We start from the raw sequence: 25,139 nt of genomic DNA on the forward strand, positions 1-25,139 counted from the left end.
ATATATTGTTTCTTTTTCCTTTAAAAAATAAAAGAAATTATTGGGATGAGAATGGAGGACAAAAAAGACTATTTATTATTTCGGGTTGAGTTGAGCTTAGACAACATGAAATATATAAATATTATGATATGTCAGGTCTGAGCTCGGCTTGACTTGGACAAACATGAAATATATAAATATTATGATATGTCAGGTCTGAACTCGGCTTGACCCATACGCACCTCTATTCATGAGTAAAAAGGGTAACATATATCCTTAATAAATAAATGAGACTATAATTGTAACACCCTTAACCCTTGTCCGTCGCCGGAACAGGGTTACAGAGTATTACCAGACTTACCAAATCAAATACGAATATATCGGGACTAAACTATAAACTCAGAGAATTTTTCACAAAATTCCAAAATTTTTCCTATGTGAAGGGGACACACACCCGTGTGGACGAAAATAAGTCATTTTAAGGCCACATTTCTCACCATTTTGATATCAACCTAAACACAACATTTTAACACATCAATATATCCCAACAAACAAGTCAAAACCATGTTTTAAACATAACATAACATCATTTATATATACCCAAATACCTATACTTACCTATTTAATCCATCTAACTAGTCTACTAAAGTTAATCACAAATTGAATACAATAAACCTATATCATTCACATCAACGTCACTAATATGCCTCATTTTCAACCCAACATATATATAAGCAAAATTATAATTATTAACATTTACACAAGACAAACTTTAATTAAATTCGCACAAACCCTATACATGTCATATAAACCATATTGAACGTTTCAAAAACTATCAGAATAAGTTGGATAGTGTGACTTGATGTGCTGATTGATCTTCCAACCTCTTGAAAATCTACAAAGACATTGAACAATTCGAGTAAGCTTAATTAAGCTTAGTAAGTTCGATGGGTTAAACATAAATCTTACCGAACCTACAATAACACATCAATTAAAAAAATTCATTCAATGTAAACTTCCTGCCAATCACAACTTCAATTGATGAACACACTTATTTCAGATCAATACCAATAACAAATAATATGTTTTCCAATTTCAATTACATATTCACTTACCAAGTCTTCCTAAATCGGTGACTAACTTATGGATAAGAGTATGTCATTTTCAGAAGCTTGAAGGTTGAACAGAAGCTCATGAGAGCTAAACAGAAACCCATAAGGGTTGAACGGAAGCTCTTAAGAGCTGAACAGAAACCCATAAGGGTTAAATAGAAGCTCAAAAGAGCTGAATGGAAACTCATATGAGTTAAACAGAAGCTCGTGAGATCTAAACGGAAAGTAAACACGAAAGTTCGCAACAAATGCTGAACCTCGGTTTACTTGGGTAATTTGCCACATTTTCCTCCAATTCCGTCAATTCACCGAGTGCCAAATGTACTCAAATCCCGCGTTCCAATCATTTCGAACATTCAATTTAAATTCATAACTTTAACAAAATTTCACTTTCAAAAATAGATATGAATAAATACATAATACCATTCATCAATTCAATATATATATTTATATATTAAAATTTAACCATACGAACTTACCTGGATTGATTTGTAATATTTGCAGAAGTTTAATGACAATTCCGTAAAATTTTCTTTTTCACTAGTATTTACGGGTTATTGATCTAAAATATAAAATTACTCATATATTGACATATATTTCAGTTCCAATTCATTTCATAATTAATACCCTTCAATTTTTCAAATTTACACAATTATCCCAAAATTTTACAATTTTTGCAATTTAATCCCTTAACTAGTTAATCTATCAAATGAACTAGTTTTTCTCAATTAATAATTTATTTAAATATTTTAGGCTATCATAAAGCCCTTGATAAAACAAAAATTTAATACATAACCCTAATACTTTAACTTTTCACAATTTAGTCCTAAAATCAACATTTAACAAAATCACTTTATACAATCATTATATAACATAATTAAAGATCTAAATTCATGTTTATTCATCCAAAACATCCTATATTCATCAATGGTAACTTTCAAAATTTTCAATAAAATCAAAAACTAATGAAATAGCTAGTTGGACCTAATTATAAAAGTCTCAAAAATATAAAAATTTCAAGAAAAGGGCAATAATTAAACTTACATGAAGCAAATATATGAAAGCCAGATCAAGGGGACTCTCTTATGGCGTTTTGGACAGACAATTGATGAAGAAATTGTCTCGAAACTTTTAGATTTTCAATTTAATATTTTAATTTCACTTTATTTACAAATTTGCCATTAAATGGAATTTTTTTTCTTACTTATGCGGCCTCATCTATCCCATTTGGGCATATTTACTCCTTAAGTCCTCCTTTGTTTAATAATTAAGCCATTTAATCACTATCTCTTATAATTAACAAGTTTTGTACTTTTTTTTCAATTTAGTCCTTTTTAATTAATTAACTATCAAAACGTTAAAATTTTATAACGAAACTTTAATACTGCCTTAATGACACTTCGTAAATATTTATAAAAATATTTACGCTCGGTTTATAGAATCGAGGTCTCGATACCTCATTTTCTAAAACCACTTGACCTAATTATTTTTATTAAATACAAATCACTAATTCAAAAATCTTTCTATAACCATATTTGACTCATAAATATTAAATAATAAAATTTACAAGCTTACTTGTCGAATTTAGTAGTCTCGAATCACTATTTCTGACACCAATGAAAATCGAGCTGTTACAATAATAATCTTTTTATTAGATTTGTGAGTATAAAAATATTATAAATTTATAAAAAAATATATAGAAAAAATTAAATGTAATTTTGGTTAAATTTGTAAAACTGACATTATAAAAACTATGATAATTTTGTATGAATTTTTTTTGTTATTTTATAATTAAGTTAGAATCTGGGTGATGAGTGATACTGATTCAATCAAATACTCAATATATAGTATAAATAAATTTATAAAAAATATATAAAAATAAAATGTGACTTTAATTGAAATGGTAAAACTAAGATCGTAACACAATAAAATGTTTGGGTTCAAATCTCAAAATTTCTCATTTTTACGGGTTTTTAGTTATTTTTTAGCTAAGTTAAAATCTAATTGATGACGATATTGATCTAATCAAATGATTCTCATATTCTCAAAATTATGCACTTTTAACGCATTCGAATCTATGTCTTGCACTGACAACAATATCAATATTAATCGAATTAATACTCAATCGAAAATAATAATAAAAAACATTTTAAAAGAGTTATAAAACATAAAATATAAGGCAAAATCAGAAAATAAAATCATATCCAAATAAAAAATCATCAGAGAATTTATTTTCCTAATTAATAAATCTCTGTTACTTTTTTTTTATCAGAATAATCCCCAGAAAATATTATTATTTTAATCTTAAAATCTCACGATATTTCGGTGGAAGATATCACGAGTTTTAAAACTTTTCATTTTGTCAGAACCGAGGCCCTAACTCTTCGGGACCAACCATGGTTAATTAAACTAAATAATTATCCATCGGTTTTGGTTGATTTTTGGTAAACCACCTTTAAATAATATATAATTATTTATTATTTTCATCCTTAATTTATAAAATTTTCGATTAAATTTTAATTTTTGATAAATCAGTCTTTAAGTAATTAACGAAAAACTAAAATATTTTTTATTAATATAATAATAAATTTAACATTAATATTTATACATTTTATTAATTTAGTCGTGCAATGTCTTACTAACATTGTCCATCATTACAATATACGGACAAGCTCAGTAATCTTAACACGCCCTTTTTGTATTCATTTAGCGGTCATAGGTGAAACTATAAATATATCATGTCGAAAAGGGCGAAAGTATTGTCCCCTAGCATTCCCCTATAAAGAGCATTGATAGGAAAAATTTTCAAAGTGTCATCTACTAGGTAGTCGATCTGGTCCCCTAGCAACCGAAAGTATTATCCCCGTATCTATCTACTATAAGATTTTTGAACTTTGTTTAGAAAACATAAAACTCATTTTGATTAGAATTTAAATATTTATCTATAATTTTATAAAAATATTTTCAAGTTAAGAATTTCTTGAATAAATAAAAATGTATTTGTCATATTAGTATATCGGTAGCACCTTCCATTCGTACTGTACATCGGGGCGGGTGAGGGGTGTTAATACATTCATGCTTAATGGAAGTTTTTTTCATATGCGTTGTCATGCACACATTTTGCATTTAGGGTGGGTTTGGATGGGCGATTGGGTGTTGTGCGGTGCGTTTAGCTTACTTTTTGTCTTACGCTATAATATCTAATTTCACCATCACTGTTGTTTTTACACTAACAGCAAGTAAATGCACCGCCCATTCAAACTCACCCAATTCCATAAAAACATGTGTTGGTGTTAAAATGCGATGAAATTCTACTTATTTATACTCCAATCTACTTTAGCTTATAAGAATGCATTCCCTCGTTGTGTGCAATTAATCATGATCTTTTGTACAAACACTTGCCAACTGAAAATGATAGGTGCCCTTGCAGAAGAGATTTGTGAAAAGTTGAAATCTAGTTTAGCTACAATGTACTGACTTCTTACTGCAACTCATGGTATCATGATCCAACACTGGTAAAATCGACATTGGAGGCTTGATACGAACATGCAGACCAACAGCAAGAGAAACCGCCATTTTCGCCATGAAGTCAGCTGCAAAATTAGATTCACTGAATATATGTTTGAGCTCAATTTGCCAATCTTGATCCAACAAATCTCTAATCTCTTTGACAATACTCGAGACTCCCTCAACAGTTCGATCTGAAGCCATTTCCATTGCAACTTTACTGTCCCTCTCAACTTGCAACCTTTTTGCTCCCAAGTTCCATGCTAGTTTCAGCCCATCCAATAATGCCCAAAGCTCCGATTCGAGTACAGAGCAAGCCCTAATATTCCTGCAAAAACCCAGCTGCCAAGCCCCATGCTCATCCCAAACTAAACCCCTTGTAAAGGCCTAACTAGTAATTTGTTGAACAGACCCGTCCACATTCACTTTAAACCCACCTGTGTTTGGTGCTTGCCAGTTGCCACCCATCTACAGTGAGGCTAGAAGAAAATGGAGAAAATGAAGTTGATGACAATGGCGGATTCCTATTGGTTCGGTTGTTTAGTGTAGCGAGAATTGTTTTTGATTAGCTTGTGTTTTGAACTTATGTTATGGCTTATGTTTGAACTTATTTTATGTGGAACTCTGTATTATGTTATGAATGATTTATTAGAATTATAACCACTTTAGTTGTTATATATATATATATATCAAATCAATTGAGTCTTAGCTCGATTCATATGGACATTGTTGTCATTATAAGAGGACATGAGTTCAAGTGTATTGAAGCGCATTATCCTTCTGTTTATAGATTAAGGAGGGACTATGTTTAGGTCTAAACATTGTATCAAAAAAAGTAAACAAATCATTATTTTTGAGGAATTCATCACTTTTTATAGTTAAATAATTTATTTGAAGCAATAAAATGATATAAATTCATAGCAGGTTGCGTCAAGGTTGGATTTTTTTTTTATAAAATTTGGAGGTCATGTTCAAGGTGTGCATCTTAAAAAAAATGTCGAGGTTAGGGCACAAGTCTAAAATTTTAGGTTGGAATTGGGGCTAGCAAAAATTTGACTCACCCTATTACCATTACTAGATACCACTAAATGTAACACCCCCTAACTTAATCTGGCAACAACCCAATCAGAATGTACCACATGTGATGCCTGGGGCATCTCCAATGATACAGTATATAGTCAATGTCTATATAGAGATTATTTGATTCTACTACCTTTATACAAAGAATCTGTGTTGTTAAGCAGTAACTCTAGGCCATATAACACGTTTACCTCGTACGTTTATCTAAGCTTTAGAGCAAAACATTATCGAGAGATGTATGGTTATGGGTATCAATGCCAACCCTTTTGGTATCTATACTTGGATCCTCTATTTTTCTATTTTTGGCTACTAACTTTGACACCATGTTTGGTTGGGTGTAATGGATTAGCCATTACACCCCTAATCCGTGGCCCTACCGATTACCCTATTTGGTTGGCTGTATTGCCCTAATACAGGCCTATTACACTGCGGATAGATTCCCCATTTTCCCTTATGCAGCGCCGATTTGCAATCCCTTCCAAAAGAAAGGATTACCTAATCGGTCCTCTTTTACCCTCCCAAGCCTCTCCCAAGCAGTCATCACTGAAATCGATCTCCATCCACCCTCTCCCTCCCGGCATCGACAGAAGCTGCCAGTGAACCAAAGCTCCAGCCGATCCCGACTTCCATCTTCGCATATTTCGCCGACTCCATGGTCTCAGATCTCCGGAGGTTTTGAAGCGGCAAGTGAGTAATCTCCAGTCGGTCATCATTTCTCATATTGGCATCTTTCCTCTCTGCATGCATTAATGGGTGTTATTGCAATTTTTTTATAAATACGATTGCGATTGTTTCAGTTCATGGTGTTAGTTTCTTGGTAAATCGACATAGGGTTTCTTGCTGGTTATGATTTTTTTTCATTATTTGTTTGGTTGCATTATTTGCTGGTTATGGTTTCATTTCAACACTTAATCGATTTCCCTTTTCTCATTACAGGTTCTTTGTTCTAACACTTCTTCATCGCAGTCGTCCCTGATTTGCTCATTACAGGTTAGTTTTCCATTAGTATTCATGGTTTTGTTTGTATGTTTTCCCCGATTGCATGCTTGTATTGCTGTAGCAGCTTTTGTTGTTTCCTTTGTATGGTTTTGTTTGTATGTTTGTATTGCTCATTACAGCTTTTGTTTGTATGGTTATTGTTATTGCATGTTTGTATGGTTTTGTTGGTAAATAAAAAAAGCAACGTTTATCCGAAAAAAATCAAGTTCAGCTTTTGTTGCTCATTTTGCATGTTTGGATTCATTACCCTCCCGATTTAAAAATGCCAACTAGATAACAGCAAATAATGCAACCAAACAAATAATGAAAAAAATAGTTTCAATACAGCTTATTACTAGATTACCCTGTTTGGTTATTCTTGCTGCCTCTGGTGAGAAAAAGACTTCCCCTGCTCTATTTCATCTTTACTTCCATGTTAAGTGCTATTTTCAATGATTTCCTTTGTTAGAACTTAAATGGAATTTGATCTATCTGTTGGCTTTGCTGAAATGATGAATATAATGCAATAGGGATGCTTTGTATGTAAAGATTATTAGTACCATGAGGTCCAAGATTTCTGATATGAATTGAGGAATCATATTCGTGAGCGAGACATCTCTATTGATATCATTTGCTCCACTTGAATAGTTGTTGTTAGATATAATTTTTCTATCTCTTGATTGTTTCTTCATTTACATGTGGTTTCACTCTGATTTTGTAACAGCCCAATTTTTAGTAGTGTCAGAATAGTGATTTGAGATCACTAAAATTGATGAAAAAGTTAGAAAAATTTATTAATTAATAATTATAAGTTAAGTGTGATTTTAGAAATATTTTTTTAAATCAGTGAATTTTGTGATTTAAAAGAATTATTAGGTAAATTGGGTCGAAAACGAGATATCGAGACCTCGATATTATAAACTGAGCCGTAAATATTTATAAAAATATTTACGGAGTGTCAACAGGATAATATTAAAGTTTCGTTAAGAAATTTTAACGCTTTGATAGTTAATTATGAAAAAGGACTAAATTGAAGTAAAGATAAAAGTTTAATTATAGATTAAAGAAAAGTTAAAGGACCAAATAGGCAATTATGCCTTTTTCTAAAGTTGAGGCGGCATAACAAAAGAAAAATCTAAGATATTTTTAATTTAAAATATATATATTATATTATACATGCGTAAGTAATAATTATGTTTTTATATTATATTATTATTAATATATTATATTATATTATATTATTATATTATTATTATATATATATGACAAAGAAAGAAAGAAAAGAAACAGAGAGCAAAACAAAACAGAGAAGGGAGAAAGAAAGAAACAGAGAGCAAAACGAAACAGAGAAGGAAGGAAGGAAAGAAAGAAAGAAAAGAAAAGAAAAGGGAAATTTGGGGTTTTAAGGTTCAAAGTAATTTGATCAAGAAGTACGAAACTCGAGGTTAGACAAAGGGAAGAATAAAGTTGAAGACTAAGTTGGTGAATTTGGCTATAATTGGTACCGAGGTAAGTTTACGGTAAATAAATGCAATATTTCAATATTTATTATTAATGCTGTTAATTTCCAGCAATTATGAATTTATTTTATGAATTTATTTGATGATGATCCAAGCATGAAATGATAGAGAATTAAAATTTAAAAGTCCCGTTGATACATAAGGATGGTACTGGATACGAATGTCATGACATTTGGGTAAAGAGATCCCATGTAAGACCATGTCTGGGACATGGCATTGGCATCCTTAAGATCATGAGAGGTCCCCTGTAAGACCATGTCTGGGACATGGCATGGGCACCGAGACGAGAGGTCCCATGTAAGACCATGTCTGGGACATGGCGTTGGCACCGAGATGAGAGGTCCCCTATAAGACCATGTCTGGGACATGGCATGGGCACCATCACGAGAACATCCCATGTAAGACCATGTCTGGGACATGGCTTTGGCATGTTATTATCAGAAGAGGCCCGAGTATCCTTATTATTCCAATGTAGTTCAACGGGCTTGTAAACGAATCATGTTCATGAAAGTTCAGTTTAAAGCATAAATGGCAAGCTCAGGTAAGTTGTAAGACTTAAGAACTTATTATACTATCAATTGATGTTCAACGATGCAGCAAGGATTGAGTAAGTTATGCACACAAATATTCTAAGTAAACAAGTAAGAGAACTAGTATGAGATTAACTAAAGAGTAAACTAGAGATATAGACATTGAGTTTAATTATTTAAGTTAAATATTGTTATTTATTTGCTGGTAAACTTACTAAGCTTTATGCTTACTTCTTTTATTTCTCTTTCTCTTATAGTATTACAAAGCTACTTCAAGGATCCTAAAGAAGTCAGAGATCGTCCACACTATCAACTACAACTGCTCGGTATTTTATATCGAAACACGTTTAAGTTATGGCATGTATAGGGATTTAGTTATTTTGTATGTTTGTAGTGATGATTTTGCTAATGAGTGATGTGTAAGTATTTGATGATGTATGGTTATTAAAATGATTAAGGATGAAGGTGTTTGTTGTTATGAAAGATTAGGTGATAAATTATGCATGGATATCATGAAAGGATAAAATTTTGCAAAGAAACAGAATTCAGGCAGCACAGTGACGTGAATTTGAAAAATCACCCAAGATAGTATAAAATGAATTAGAGGGTGAATGATATATGGAATTAAATCTTGTTGAGTCTATTTTCATGGAAAAATAACGGTGTAGAAAAAGGAAATTTATATTTTAAGATATGTGAATTTTAGTAAGATAGGGTCAGAACTGTTTTTGGAGTCCCCTGTTCTGAGTTTAGAAAATAATTACAAATTGTACAAAAATGGTTATGAGTTGAAATTTACATGCTTAGATTCCTTAATGAGTCTATTTTCTGTAGAAACAAGTAAGAACTTCATATGAAAATCCTACAGTGAGAAAACTTATTTTTAGTGACTAGAGGTCAGGGCAGTCAGGTGGTGAAACAGGGGAGACTTTAACTAATAAACTGTACTAATTTGCTGAACCAAAAATTCTAAAAATTTTATGGTGAGTAGATATATGAGTCTAGTTTCAGGGAAAATTTACGGAATTAAATTTCGAGTTCTGTAGCTCAAGTTATAATTAATTTAGTAACTGCTGCGCGATTGGACAGATTTGCTGCGAATAATGAAATAAATTTTCAAACCTAGTTTTTATGCTCCGAATTGGTAAGATAAGCTAAGTAATGCCTCGTGCTCGACTCCGGAAACGGTCTCGGGTAAGGGGTGTTACATTTTATTGGTATCAGAGCAGGTTTAGTCGGTTCTCGGAAATACTCAGTAAGAATAAGAGTCTACCTATACATGCCATACTTATATATTTTGATAGTGTGACGACTCCTGACGATTTTAAAATGTTTTCTTTTATAGTTATGGATCCTGAACGAGCTAGTACAGATGAAGTAGAGAGTAATGCACCTATTCCCGCAGAAGGGACGGTGCCATCAGATGTTATATCAGTCCCATATTTCCTAAGTGTTTTGTTTCGTCTACTGGGCCTCTGCTAAAAAAAATGTTACAAGATAAAAGATTATCTTTGATTCAATGATGAATGATTATAAAGGAAAAATAAGTTACAAAGCTGTGAATAAAGAAGTATGTATTTGTAATAAAATAATTTAAAGTTGTGAATAAGTAAATGTTATTTAGTTCTGTATGGAGATTTAAAATAGTAATCCTTATAGATAAGGATGAAAATATACATTTATACACTTAAAAGAGTAACCTTGATAAATGAGAAATGTTTTACTAATAGACAAAAATGTCTCCAATTGATCTAGTTCCGACAGTGATGAAAGTGATATTTGAGTATTTGATAGAGAAAGGGGAGTTGCCTATATGAGTAAAGATTTATAAGGTATGAAATGAATGTTTGTAATGAATATATTGACGATAAAAGTCATGTTATGTGTATATATATAAGTATATATATAAGAGTCAAATTTTGAGGCTTTACGACCTTCACCCCCTCACCTGAACAATGGAATTTACAAGAATTGTATTCATTAAGTTTACAAGTGTGAAATTGAAGAGTTCAATAATTGAAGGAATAATAATGCAGTCAGAATTGTGGATGGGATAGCAAGTAAAGAGAGTTCTAGAAAGGATATTAGATTTTTTTTTAAATGATTATTGGGATTTGCAATGTAGCTATTAAGGAAGAAGCTATTCACGAGTAACCGACTTACTCAGGTATAAAATTTAAAGAGCAGGTTAATCGGAATTTCTTCTGAATTGATTTCTTTAATGATTGAGATAATGTGAGATTATTGATGACTTTAGTAATCAGTGGGATTGTGTTGAAAATTGCAAACATATCTGAATGCAGTTGTTATAGTCGAGTATTTTACAATGATCTCTTCTGGGTATTCTATATGGGTATTCTATATGCTCTTTTATCCTCAGAGGTATATGCAATTATTTATTTTCAGATATGATTCTTATCATATAGCAAGGTTGGCTAATCGTATTGTTAGACGAAATTATTATTAGTCTGGTTGATTCATGATCGGGATTCCTCTATCTTTCTTTGGTTTTCTAATCTATTATGTTCGATGGAAGATTTGATGATAAGACTCATATGAAGCTATTTTCTATTTCACACTGGTTGAAGCTCCGAATTATATATATGGAATTTATATTGTCTTTATCACAACTATTCCTAGTACGTACAAGTGATATTCTTCTTTTGGATTTTCTCTGGGATATCATCGATCTCTTTATCATTCAATGTGGTTTTTCTTCTCGGAAATTTAGTATAGCTTCACATCTTGGATTTTATTATCTCGGTTTTCTTATTATTCTTATGGTCTAATCTTATCTATTAACCATGGTTTATCCGTACAAGATATTCATTGGCCGGAGGTAATTATATTTATTACTGTTATAAATCTTGGTTTGATCATGGGAACTCGGTGATATGGATCTCAGATTTTAGAAGTTGTATTACTGCACTGGTTGTTATTGGGACTACTTCGGTTTTCTTCATCTATTTTGGAGTGCACTATTGATGTTGAGGTATTGTTCTATCTATATAGTTGGAACGTCGGTCCTAGTATAGCTCTATAGTTTTTAATCTATTTGATGGTTGTGGCTTCGGTATAGTTCAAAGCTTCGATGTTAATGATTGAAATAGTTTTATTATATATATAATTCCTTTCTAGTTTTCGTGAAAGGGTTGACATCGGCAAAAGTATAGATGGAGGAAGATTGATCTCAAACTTGTATTTTGGTTTTCATTTCTCAGGTAATTCTGAAATTATGTCAACAAGTCAATAATGGAATGTCAAAATTCGGTTGAGTTAAATGCTATTTGTGGAAATTTTCGATTGGTGTTCCGAGAGGATTATGCTATATGGTATATCTGGATTGTTTTGACAACAAGAAGAATGGATTATTCTGAAATGTTATTATCTGATAGATAAAATCGACTCAGTTCTAATCAGAGTGGGTTATTCAGTGAAAAGTTGAGTAATCATCAGTGATGGAATCAATATATTTTGGGTCTCCACAATGGGTTTAAATTATCTGTTTTCTTCTCGCTGGATGGGTTTCCAAGGTCTTCGTTCAAAGGTATTAAATAAGATAATTCGAGTTTCTCAGTTATGTTTCGACAGTCAATTACTGGAAATTTCTTAGTAGTCATACTACTAATGAAAAAGTGATGGCAAGAGAACATCAGAGCTGCTCAGTTAAGTTCAGGCATAGTATCAATTTCTAAAATGAGTTTTGATATGAGTTCGGAAGTGATATGAGTTATGATTAATTTTTATGGACTTCGATTGAAAGGGGTGAAGAAAGATTTGACTTAATAGCTTGTATCAGGTGAGAAATTTCGAGGACGAAATTTTTTTAAGGGGGGAAGAGTTGTAACAGCCCAATTTTTAGTAGTGTCAGAATAGTGATTTGAGATCACTAAAATTGATGAAAAAGTTAGAAAAATTTATTAATTAATAATTATAAGTTAAGTGTGATTTTAGAAATATTTTTTAAATCAGTGAATTTTGTGATTTAAAAGAAATTATTAGGTAAATTGGGTCGAAAACGAGATATCGAGACCTCGATATTATAAACTGAGCCGTAAATATTTATAAAATATTTACGGAGTGTCAACAGGATAATATTAAAGTTTCGTTAAGAAATTTTAACGCTTTGATAGTTAATTATGAAAAAGGACTAAATTGAAGTAAAGATAAAAGTTTAATTATAGATTAAAGAAAAGTTAAAGGACCAAATAGGCAATTATGCCTTTTTCTAAAGTTGAGGCGGCATAACAAAAGAAAAATCTAAGATATTTTTAATTTAAAATATATATATTATATTATACATGCGTAAGTAATAATTATGTTTTTATATTATATTATTATTAATATATTATATTATATTATATTATTATATTATTATTATATATATATGACAAAGAAAGAAAGAAAAGAAACAGAGAGCAAAACAAAACAGAGAAGGGAGAAAGAAAGAAACAGAGAGCAAAACGAAACAGAGAAGGAAGGAAGGAAAGAAAGAAAGAAAAGAAAAGAAAAAGGGAAATTTGGGGTTTTAAGGTTCAAAGTAATTTGATCAAGAAGTACGAAACTCGAGGTTAGACAAAGGGAAGAATAAAGTTGAAGACTAAGTTGGTGAATTTGGCTATAATTGGTACCGAGGTAAGTTTACGGTAAATAAATGCAATATTTCAATATTTATTATTAATGCTGTTAATTTCCAGCAATTATGAATTTATTTTATGAATTTATTTGATGATGATCCAAGCATGAAATGATAGAGAATTAAAATTTAAAAGTCCCGTTGATACATAAGGATGGTACTGGATACGAATGTCATGACATTTGGGTAAAGAGATCCCATGTAAGACCATGTCTGGGACATGGCATTGGCATCCTTAAGATCATGAGAGGTCCCCTGTAAGACCATGTCTGGGACATGGCATGGGCACCGAGACGAGAGGTCCCATGTAAGACCATGTCTGGGACATGGCGTTGGCACCGAGATGAGAGGTCCCCTATAAGACCATGTCTGGGACATGGCATGGGCACCATCACGAGAACATCCCATGTAAGACCATGTCTGGGACATGGCTTTGGCATGTTATTATCAGAAGAGGCCCGAGTATCCTTATTATTCCAATGTAGTTCAACGGGCTTGTAAACGAATCATGTTCATGAAAGTTCAGTTTAAAGCATAAATGGCAAGCTCAGGTAAGTTGTAAGACTTAAGAACTTATTATACTATCAATTGATGTTCAACGATGCAGCAAGGATTGAGTAAGTTATGCACACAAATATTCTAAGTAAACAAGTAAGAGAACTAGTATGAGATTAACTAAAGAGTAAACTAGAGATATAGACATTGAGTTTAATTATTTAAGTTAAATATTGTTATTTATTTGCTGGTAAACTTACTAAGCTTTATGCTTACTTCTTTTATTTCTCTTTCTCTTATAGTATTACAAAGCTACTTCAAGGATCCTAAAGAAGTCAGAGATCGTCCACACTATCAACTACAACTGCTCGGTATTTTATATCGAAACACGTTTAAGTTATGGCATGTATAGGGATTTAGTTATTTTGTATGTTTGTAGTGATGATTTTGCTAATGAGTGATGTGTAAGTATTTGATGATGTATGGTTATTAAAATGATTAAGGATGAAGGTGTTTGTTGTTATGAAAGATTAGGTGATAAATTATGCATGGATATCATGAAAGGATAAAATTTTGCAAAGAAACAGAATTCAGGCAGCACAGTGACGTGAATTTGAAAAATCACCCAAGATAGTATAAAATGAATTAGAGGGTGAATGATATATGGAATTAAATCTTGTTGAGTCTATTTTCATGGAAAAATAACGGTGTAGAAAAAGGAAATTTATATTTTAAGATATGTGAATTTTAGTAAGATAGGGTCAGAACTGTTTTTGGAGTCCCCTGTTCTGAGTTTAGAAAATAATTACAAATTGTACAAAAATGGTTATGAGTTGAAATTTACATGCTTAGATTCCTTAATGAGTCTATTTTCTGTAGAAACAAGTAAGAACTTCATATGAAAATCCTACAGTGAGAAAACTTATTTTTAGTGACTAGAGGTCAGGGCAGTCAGGTGGTGAAACAGGGGAGACTTTAACTAATAAACTGTACTAATTTGCTGAACCAAAAATTCTAAAAATTTTATGGTGAGTAGATATATGAGTCTAGTTTCAGGGAAAATTTACGGAATTAAATTTCGAGTTCTGTAGCTCAAGTTATAATTAATTTAGTAACTGCTGCGCGATTGGACAGATTTGCTGCGAATAATGAAATAAATTTTCAAACCTAGTTTTTATGCTCCGAATTGGTAAGATAAGCTAAGTAATGCCTCGTGCTCGACTCCGGAAACGGTCTCGGGTAAGGGGTGTTACATGATTTTCCTTCTGTTTTGAGATGATATTCTCTATTGATTTTTATTTTCTCAGCTAAAATATTCGTATTGATACAGTGAGCAATGGAAATTGTCTGCTGTTTTCAATTCAGACAGTTTTTTGATATTATTGCAATGGAAATTGTCTGCTGTTTTCAATGAAACTGGAAATTGTTGCATTTGTTTTGATATTGTTCTTGATTTGTTCTGGAAATTGTATTAATAGTCTGCTGGAAATTGTTCTTGATTTGTTAGTGAGTAGAAGATGAAACTGGAAATTGCAAGTATAGTAGGATATAGTTCTGTTATGATTTAGATTTTGAAATCAAATGCTGTAAACGAGTTACTTGAGCTATTATTTATATTCGATTAAGGGTTAATTATGTTGTTTTCTATTAAAGACTCAAATAATTATTGAATTATTTTACAATAATTTTTTTTAGTTAATAAGCTCTTTGTTTTTAAATTATGTAAAAACAGTCTAATTTCAATTTCGATGCTTATATAATGTTCAAATTTAAGTCAATTTCAATGAAATCTAAAACAACATAACTCTGATTTATTCAACAAGAGTCATTATCATTCTTTATTAACCAGCTTTGAATTTAAAAAAAGAGAACTAATTTCCAATATACACAATGTGCAATTTAGTAGCATAATCTTATTATCTAATCAATTTGGTGGCATCTTAAAAAAACACGTTGCATTGGGATCCCAATTATTTCAAAATCCTACAAAATTTCTTACACTTGTATCAGATGCAAGCAATTTAGAAAACTTGGTCCAAAACATCCAATGACATAACAAATTTAAGCAGAAATCAGAAAGTTAAAACCTATAGCAATGATCTAAATGAAGTTCCGGTTAAAATAACCAGCACTGTTTCACCGAAAACAGGTCATCTCAAAAGCCACCACCAGCTGCTCCATTGAACCTCTCAGCTCGCCTCTCCTCTTTAATTTTTTCAACAATTTTCAATATCTCTGGACTGGAGAAACGTTCTCGGACAAACTTTCTCTCCAGTGCTTGTCTCTCCTTGATTGCACTAGGGTACGGGTTTGGTGGAGGTTTCTTTCCTTGAAGACGGGCAATTTGTTTTAAACGAGCATATGCTTTCTTCTTCTCCTTTTTCTCCTTCCGATATTCCATCTAAAATGGGATGCCAAGAGTTAACAAATTGTGCATAAGACTTAAGCAGTCTTTACAGGGTGGAGATCCCCACCAACTTTTATCACTATCCATGTTCATAGAACCCACCATGAATTACAAGTTCATGGCCTATGAATAGTGATGATGAACTCATGGACACAACAGGCAAAAAGTAACAAGGACAGTTCCATTCAACAATCATCAAAGCATGCACCGGCAATTTATAGAAGCAAAAACCAAAAACAAGAACAGGTAGTCTCAGAACACAAGAAACATACATCAGCTACGGCCATTGCTTCCTCCTCAGGGACTCCCTGCTCTTTCAATTCAAGTACTCGCAAACCAAATAGACGTGCCGGTGGAGGGTCATAAGCAGATATTCTGCATGGAAGAAACGCATAAACTTAATCGACTCATCCACCACGTCTAATATGAAACCAGAGTAAGAAATCATTCAATCAAAGATTAAAAGAAAAAAAAAAGTAACAAACTATTAAAAGAAGCAAAACATAGAGATCTCTTATTTCAGAACTGCATGAAGGATAAATTCGTGTCGATCAATCATCCATAAGTTAATATCAGATGCATATAAAAGTTGCAGTGAGTTATCAACCAAACTTCCACTGTGCAGAATAAATCCTCAGTAAATCCATATTTTGACTCACAGGAGTTTCTACAGAAAGAATTCTTTTTACTCTATGTTACTCGAGACTCCATGAGAGAGTAGGTTATTTGAGGGGTCCTTAGAAGGTCATATCCCTAACTCAAATGTGTTGGACACAAGTGCTTTGAGAAAAATGAAGAGTTAGAGCAACATACCATACCTTTTACAATCGTTTTCAAAATTCAACAACCAAACAAATAGATATATCCATACACATGTGCAAACAAGAAACCCTTAAAATAAAAATGCAAATTCAGAAGATTTAAAAAAAAGCACATGAGCATCTCACTCAACTATATGCAAAAGATCATATTCGCACCATTTTTATCTGCATCATATCCAGTTAGCATAGAGAACACGAACTCATAAGACTTGATTTGTTTTCTTCAGACAAGATTAAGAAAACAAAATACCAATTTTCATTATTAACGCAGTGATAATTCAAGCCAAATTGGCTCCAAGAGTGCATGTCTAAATCTATTGATCTTAATACCATGTTACACACAAAACTGAATAACAAAAACATAGTAAAGGGAGGAATATTATACTTGATGGCATCGTGACCTTTCGCAACCGGATATTTCTGGAAGAACTTTTTAATGTAAACATCCTCTGGGAGGCTGATTGCCTTAAGTTTTCCATCGGGACGAGGAAAGGTTGCCGGTGGAGCCCTGTAAAACACAAAATCACGTATCATTCATAGATTAAATCAGCTAAAATTCTGTAGAGACAAAGTTTAAACCCTAAACTAAGGACATGAAAGCCATAATTAATTAGTTATGGACCTTCAACAATACAAGGGATAACAAACAAGTTCATAAACAACATTCAGTCTCTTAATCATATTTCACACATAGCAAAGTTGCAAATCAGAGCTTCATAACAATAATTCAGCTTCAGATAAATAAAAACAAGCCTTATCTTTTCTTTTCCATATTGCAGCAAAGCAAGTGGCACATCACCTAAGAAAAATAAAACCTAGAAAATGAAGTGGAGTCGCCATTCTCAAGCTAAGCCAAGATACTAAAAGTTATTTGTGTTCGTTTTCGAGTAAAAGACGAGAGAAATCAAACAATTAGGGTCATCAAAATAATTCGATTTTCATTACCTACACTAAAAATTAACTCATTGGAACAACTTCAAGAAAACCCAGATTTTCAAATCCTAAAACAAAGCAATTTTAAGATCCATTTGGATTTTAATTGTAAGAAGTTAACAAAACAAAAGAAAAATAAGCTTAAACCCAATTAAAAACATAAAAAAGGGGGGAAATAACGGGGAGAGAAAGAGACAAACTGTTCCATGGCTTTAAGCCAAACAGGTTGAGGTTTGGCTAAACCATTGACGAGTTTCCTTGTTTTCGTTAACAAATCTCCTTTCATGAAAGACATGTCTGCGCTTTTTTAGTTTGCTGCCTGCTTTTCCCTTTTCTTCTCGCGGTAGATTTCTCCTCAATTCAGGAAAAAGAAAAAGAAAAATAAATCGAAAATTTTCTCGGCTGTGGCTGGATGAATTGGGTAATGGGTATTGGCTATTGGGCTTTTTTTTTATTTGAACTTGCTGATGGAAGTCTCCCCCCACCCCCTTTTTTTTATCCAAATGAATCTTTTTGTAATAAAATTAGTGTAAAAACAACTAGAACAGTAAGATGTGAGACAAAAAAAAAAAACTAAACGCATAAAGTAAATGCCCATTCAGAAAGACCCTAAATCAATAGTCAAAGCTTAATAGTGAGGCTATTGTGTTTCAAGGTATCAGAATTTGTGTTAAGTTTGAAGCAATTCCATTCCTTTACCTTTAATTATTAAAAGTTTATCTAATTTCATTAATATTTTTTAAAATTATAAAATACTCTGTATCTCAATCTTATCATTAAGCAAATACATCACTAACATAAAATTAATAATTTATTTTTGATAAGGGTTGGGATGAGAGCCCAATTGGAGTGTTGCCACCTTTAATCACCCTTATGAATTTTTAATCCCCAAGGGGGAGAACTTGTTGAGCACGGTGGTTATGAAGAGCAACGGTTAGGGGCTGGTGTTCTTTATGCCTCTATACGTTTTTTAAGCCATATTTCATCTTTCACTACAACTATTGTTTACTAGTTGTTTAGTTTGTTTAGTAAGTGGATAGAATGATATATATAAGTCAACTATTGTCAGCTCATCGGATAATGGAATGAAGTAAGAAATTCTTTTACTCTTGTTTAATCGATTGTTTCGCTATCCGTTAATATCTCAACATGATGTCAGAGCTTCCATTCACGGTGGTGATAGTAGTGGAGGCTGCCGATTAATCAACTTTCTTGCTTCGTGGTCTTTCTCTGCTTTAGTTCGTGGTTTTTTTTCCTGCTTCTGCTTTCTTGCTTTCTGCTTTGCTGGGCGTTTCTTGGATTTCTCCATTGCAATGACCACTACAGATCGCAATGGAAGAGGTAGAGAGTTGGTCACCATAGACTTCAATAATCCAATGTATATTTGCATCCTTCAAACACACTAGGCGCTCAATTGGTTTCGTATAAATTAATAGGTCATGAAAATTATGCTGTTTGGAGTCGATCCATGTGAATTGCTTTCCTAGCCAAGAATAAGGTTAGTTTTGTTGACGGATCTTGCTCAAGAGAGTCCGTGCAATCAATCTTTCAATCACAATGGGATCATTGTAATGCAATTGTTCTTTCATGGATGTTGAACAATGTTAATACCGATCTGTCCACTGGAATCATGTTTGCAACCAATGCTACCCAAGTATGGAAAGACCTTAACGAACATTACGATAAGGTCGATGGGTCATGTATCTTCTTACTTCACCGGGATATTGCTTTGCATACTCAATGTACTTTTTAGGGTTTTCAATCAGATGGTAGGATGTTCAATCAGAGGTGGTTTCAAGAGTTTTATGGTGCATTTTAGGGTTTTAGCCACTGTTTGGTACGATTCCGCATTGTTTGTATTAAGTTTTTGGTAGTGAAAACTAGGGTTGGGATCCCTGTTGGATTATTATATTTTGGTAAGTTGTTCTGAGGTTGTAACAATAATTGTACCGAGAGCGTGAGTTTACTACATACTATGAATTATCCACTCCTATCTCTACCAATGCCGAGTTAGGTAAAACCACTACATGTATGATATTTTCATCGTCTAAATGGGTTACTGACTCAGGTGCCTCAAATCATATAACTGGTAATTATGAGACTTACTTTTCTTCTTCTCCGGTGATTCATCACGTTCTTCTGTTGCTTCTCTTTTCTGGCTTGACTGACTCTCAACATCAAAGTTCAGTGTCAGGTTACCTCGGTTCCCTAACACTTGTTGTTGGTTGCCATCATTTAGTGACTGGATCGCATTTATGCCCTCTTCTTTAGCATTCTCTTATTGGTCCGATGAAGGATCCTCCATACTCTTTAACCAAGTTTCAAATATAACTTCATTCTCCAGCTCCAAAATATCAATATCAAATGTGCATGACACACTCCTTGTTGGTTGGGTGGTGTAGGGTTTCATTCAGGCCAAAACTCGCGGCTTTCTTACTACTTTCCCCAACTTCGAAGTTGCCCGATGTAAAATAAGTGCTCGTCGTAAGCCCTGCCACATCCGGTGTCACCTCCACCATTTTTAGCTTTCCATGTTCATTTTTTTCCATGGTTGTTTATGTGCTCCCTAGACCGTTTCAAGCTGCTGAAGCCTTCCCTATCATTAAGTGGTCACCCTACTATGTTAGGGATTACCATACTGAGAGGTGAACCCTCACCAGCATTGAAGTTCCTCATGGGGATTGTATCTATTTCGGCTAGATTCAGTGGCCCCTTTTTTGTCGACCTGATTCCTCCCTGTCCTGCAAATCGATTCTGGTCGAAACGTCAGAGGGATCAAAATCAGGATCACCATACATCACCTGGATTGGTTCCTCCATGACTGGAATAAATGCTTGATCCCAATCATCTTCCTGGTTAAAGAATTGAACAACTGTGTTTCTTTTCTCTGGTCTTCTCTCATAGGCACGTATATTGTTAATGAAGTGAACCCCCTCTAGGTTATGCCAACGTTGTACCTTTGATCAGTCCTATCCATCTGTTCGTTCAAGCCTTCGTATTGTCCATTGTGCAGTTTGGGAACGTGTGCCCTATTCGACCACGATTCCTGCAAAACTTATTAAGTGTTTCATATCTACAGTCAACCCAGATTCGGCGTCTATTATTCACTCTAACGAAGTATCCCTCCATTAAATGACTCTATGGGTCGAACGCCACCTTCACTCTTAAATACCGGATATTCATGGGCGCTATCCCATTCCAATCAACTTGCAGAATATTACCAACCAAAGCTCCTATATTCAATGCAATATATGGGGTTATGTATTCTAAGGGTAAACCCCATATTTGCACCCAAATGGGAGCACTAAGAAGCTGGAGATTTCTGAGCACCATACCAGGCCTCCATTGGTTGAAAACAAAAAAAGCTCCATCAAAGGTTCATGGGTTTTCAGCAAATAAATAATCTCTGTTCATTGGATCATCAAAGTGTCACTACAAACAGTTCTCCAACCTTTCCCATGACTGTGATCCTGTTTCTCAGTCTCCAGCCCGTATTGATTTTTTCTTGGAGTCTATGGATGGAGAACCATCGACTATCTAGCATGAACCCCACGAGGCAGTGTTCCCAGAACTCCACTTGAGCTGCAATATCATAGTCAACCAGATCTAAAATCGGTCCTCTTCTTGTCTGATTCGTAAGGAGATGCCAAAGTTCATTTCAAATACGAAATGACACTAAAGTCGTTAAACTAATTTCGCTAACTGAGTTGATACTGGATTAACTTACGATACCAAATAAAAAATTTAAATAATAGTATAAATAGTCTAACATCATCTGTATCAAAATTGAATGTATAATTATTCATAGATGAGTCATCTTATGTCTAAAAAATCCAATACCGGAATCCCAATAAAATAAATGGATTAATCTTTGACGTCCGATTTTTGCCTACTATTCTCATCCCTAACAAAATTCAATTTGATGTTGGTGTTCACTAAAGTAATATTGTCTTGTGTATAATTTTGAGTTGGTGTTTTTGTGTCCATTGAGTCTTTAATACCCTGTGTTTTGAGACATGGTAGCAATGTTTGCATGTTGATGCATGAAAGTGGAGTGTAGGTTAAAAGACAATCCGACAGATCCCAAATGCTTAAACAATCGTCCATTTGATGTCAACATGTATCTTCCCGTTCTTGGAATTCATGAGATGGTATTTGGTGTTGATTCGGCCGTTATGGACCACGTCTGTGAGATTGATATCCAGTTTCCCCAGGCATTCCTACAAACACAAACATGCAAATAGATTATATATGTTTGCAAAATGGATGGAGAATGAAGTGTACCTTGGAATGGAAACCAATGCCTTTTCGTCTGCTCATAACTTGGATACGAATGGTGTCATTTAAAGGAGGCTCCTCCAGCATAAATTGGAACTCTTCATTCCACAGCGGATGCCGTGTTTTCTTGATTTTCTGAAATTACCATTCATTCACCACCTCAGAAATGATTGAATTATACATAACTCTGTGTGTGTGTTCACTAAACAAAATGAATATATATCCACCATGACAAACCTACTTACCTATATAAAAACACAAGTAAATTAAGAAAGACGAAAGAAATGCACCTTAGTCTTCTTTTTGTCGCCTCGGAATCGGATGACAGCATAGGGATTATTGTGGCGTAGACCTTCAACATCCTCGGCTCCTTGAACCGTAACCGAAAGCAAACCTGCTCCACTTAACACCTCACTATTATTCTCAGATGGTCTGTCGAGACTGCTTTCCTTTCTGGAAAGTACATCACCTATACCATCTACTTTAATGCTTTCCTCTCGGAACGGCGCATACGTCAACTCGATCACGATATTCCCTCGTGGCTTCTTATCATAAGGATCTGCAATGAATGTGTGCTTCAGCAAATCCAGCTTAAATTCCTTGGTCTCATTGGCTGTAAGTAGTTTCAATGGCACGAACTGCATTCCCAGCCGATCATGAGTACCCACCTGCACTCACAAACATCTCATTTCTGTTCTGTCATCAACTAATTAAAAACTCCATCCAATTCCAAAAAGGATAAAGAAACCTTGTCCCAGTCGAAGACTTCCAATTGAAGAACTTGAGACTCGGGGTCCTTTACCACCAGCTTGAACTTCTCATTCCATACGGGATTCAAATTCCTCTTCTTGGTGGATGTTTTCTTGGCTGGCAAACTCTCTCCAGTTAGATTTAATTTCTCATAAGGATCCGATGTTCCCAGGAAGTCCATCTTTAAGAGCTTATGTGCTCGTACTACCTTCACGTGTAGTATTCCCACTGGCTTATTTATAGCCACTCTAGGAAACATCAAAATATACTCTTAAGCACTTCCATTTTCTTTTTATCTATAATACTGGCAAAATATACTTACGTTGAAGGATCAAGGATAGGTATCTCTAACGATTGTGGCCAAAGATAAAGGCTTGCGATTTGCATTTTAATTGTTCTCTGCAAGCAATTAAAACAATTAGTTGACATCTCCTTGGACAAAAACATCAGCTCCATAATAAACCTCAAACATTGTCAAATCTACTTGTATATCGAAATTACCGGTACAGCACCTGGATAATATGATAAACTCCGGGTATAGACATAAGATCCCCTCCAAGAACATTCAATCCGAAGTCGATCTCGGGCTGCAAGAAGACGATAAACACCATCAACACAACGCGGTATTTCAGTTTAATGTTCAGGGTTTAGGGTTTAAAACCTATGAATGTTTGGAAATACTAACTCTTTAAAGCAGAGAGACTGAAACATTTGCAAAACATGGTATGGTTGGAACAAGAGGTTTCAAAGTTACCCTTGGGGCCACAAGTATTTGCATATCTACAACCTGTGAACAATAAATAAATAATCAAAACTTTCAATGATAAATGATATTGATGTCATACATGGGTTCGACTTGCCTGAATTGTGATTCGGAAAGTCAACACTTTGACCACCAAAACTATATTTGGATTGCCAGCCCATCTAACTTCTGGTTCAAGAACTAGTTCGTTCTCATTAGTTTCACAGATTTTAAAACCTGCAAATTGGTGAAATACGAATTTCAATTTTCATGTGTATATTCCAACATAAATGTAAGAGTATTGATTGTTTGAAATCTATAGGAGCATACCATAAATATCAGGAGGAATTGTTCCGAGGCTTAAATTTTCGAAGGCAATGGTTTTAATCTGAAACATCCCAACATACTCTGCAAACATGGGTTCTGTCATGCTTCTTATTGAAGCACAAATTGCCTGTAGATTAAAATTAAACTCCACCTTGATAACATAAAAAATCGAAATTGAATAATCTCAAACTGTTTAAACTCATCAAACAACCTTATTAAGGTATGGCCACATGTCAGCAATGATCTTGTTCAGCCAATCTACCTGCATCAACCCAAAAATAATCATAATCCCATATTATGTTAGGATTGACGGGTATACAAATTGAATGACTTACTCTCTCATAATCAGGGCATTTTACCCATAATGGAATATCATGAAGAAGATTAAGCAAAGCTGTGTTGTCTAGCTGACTCACCCGCCTTGTGATCGGTTCCTGTAACTAAGCATGCTTTAGCTGCATGATAACATCAAATCTCAAGCTTTTCTATCCTAAAAAAATTCTCTAAGTTGAAATTACAGTAAAAAAAAGAATCCATAATGGAAAAGTAATTATAATTTAGCAGTTATTAAACAGAACCCCCCGCCCCCTCCCCCACTTTTGTTAAGGCTTTGAAGAAATCAATAAAATACAACCAAGCTTTGATACATTCTTATCTCTAAACCAGTAATAGCAAAAGCATTCTAGAACAAAATGAAGGAAAGAAACAAATACCCAGATGAAATCCAAACAGGGAAAAGGGTTGAACTTTGACATGACAGACAAAGTGAAAATAATTAGAGCAACAAAAATCCAGATTCAAATCTAAATAAAAAATTGAAGGTGAGGGTAAATTCTGTGTTTACCTGAACAAATTTGGGTTTAGAGTAAATGAAGAAATAGAATCCAAGCAAGAGTCCAAATGGAACTCCCATTCCAAAACCAATAATTCCCGTCAAAGTACTCAAAAATGCCATTTTCCCCTTTATTTATTTTCTGTTTTTTTTATATAATCAAAAAAACAGAATCAGGGTTGATTTTAGAGACAGAAGGAACCAAAATAATT

At 33.5% G+C, this 25,139-nt stretch overlaps 1 protein-coding gene and 1 pseudogene across 1 annotated transcript; both read right to left on the minus strand.

The window, feature by feature from the left end:
- Positions 1 to 15,777: 15,777 nt before the first annotated feature.
- Positions 15,778 to 18,581, minus strand: LOC107942617 (uncharacterized). Its single transcript, XM_016876317.2, has 4 exons — positions 18,199 to 18,581; positions 17,451 to 17,573; positions 16,517 to 16,619; positions 15,778 to 16,238 (listed from the first exon to the last, which is right to left on the minus strand). Exons 1-4 carry the CDS (start codon positions 18,291 to 18,293, stop codon positions 15,993 to 15,995), a joined length of 567 nt encoding a protein of 188 aa, XP_016731806.1. The 5' UTR covers positions 18,294 to 18,581; the 3' UTR covers positions 15,778 to 15,992.
- Positions 18,582 to 21,759: 3,178 nt separating this feature from the next.
- LOC107942621 (synaptotagmin-3-like) lies at positions 21,760 to 25,139 on the minus strand (annotated as a pseudogene).

The sequence above is a fragment of the Gossypium hirsutum genome, chromosome D04 (genome assembly GCF_007990345.1).
Source record: "Gossypium hirsutum isolate 1008001.06 chromosome D04, Gossypium_hirsutum_v2.1, whole genome shotgun sequence".
Lineage (NCBI taxonomy): Eukaryota > Viridiplantae > Streptophyta > Magnoliopsida > Malvales > Malvaceae > Gossypium > Gossypium hirsutum.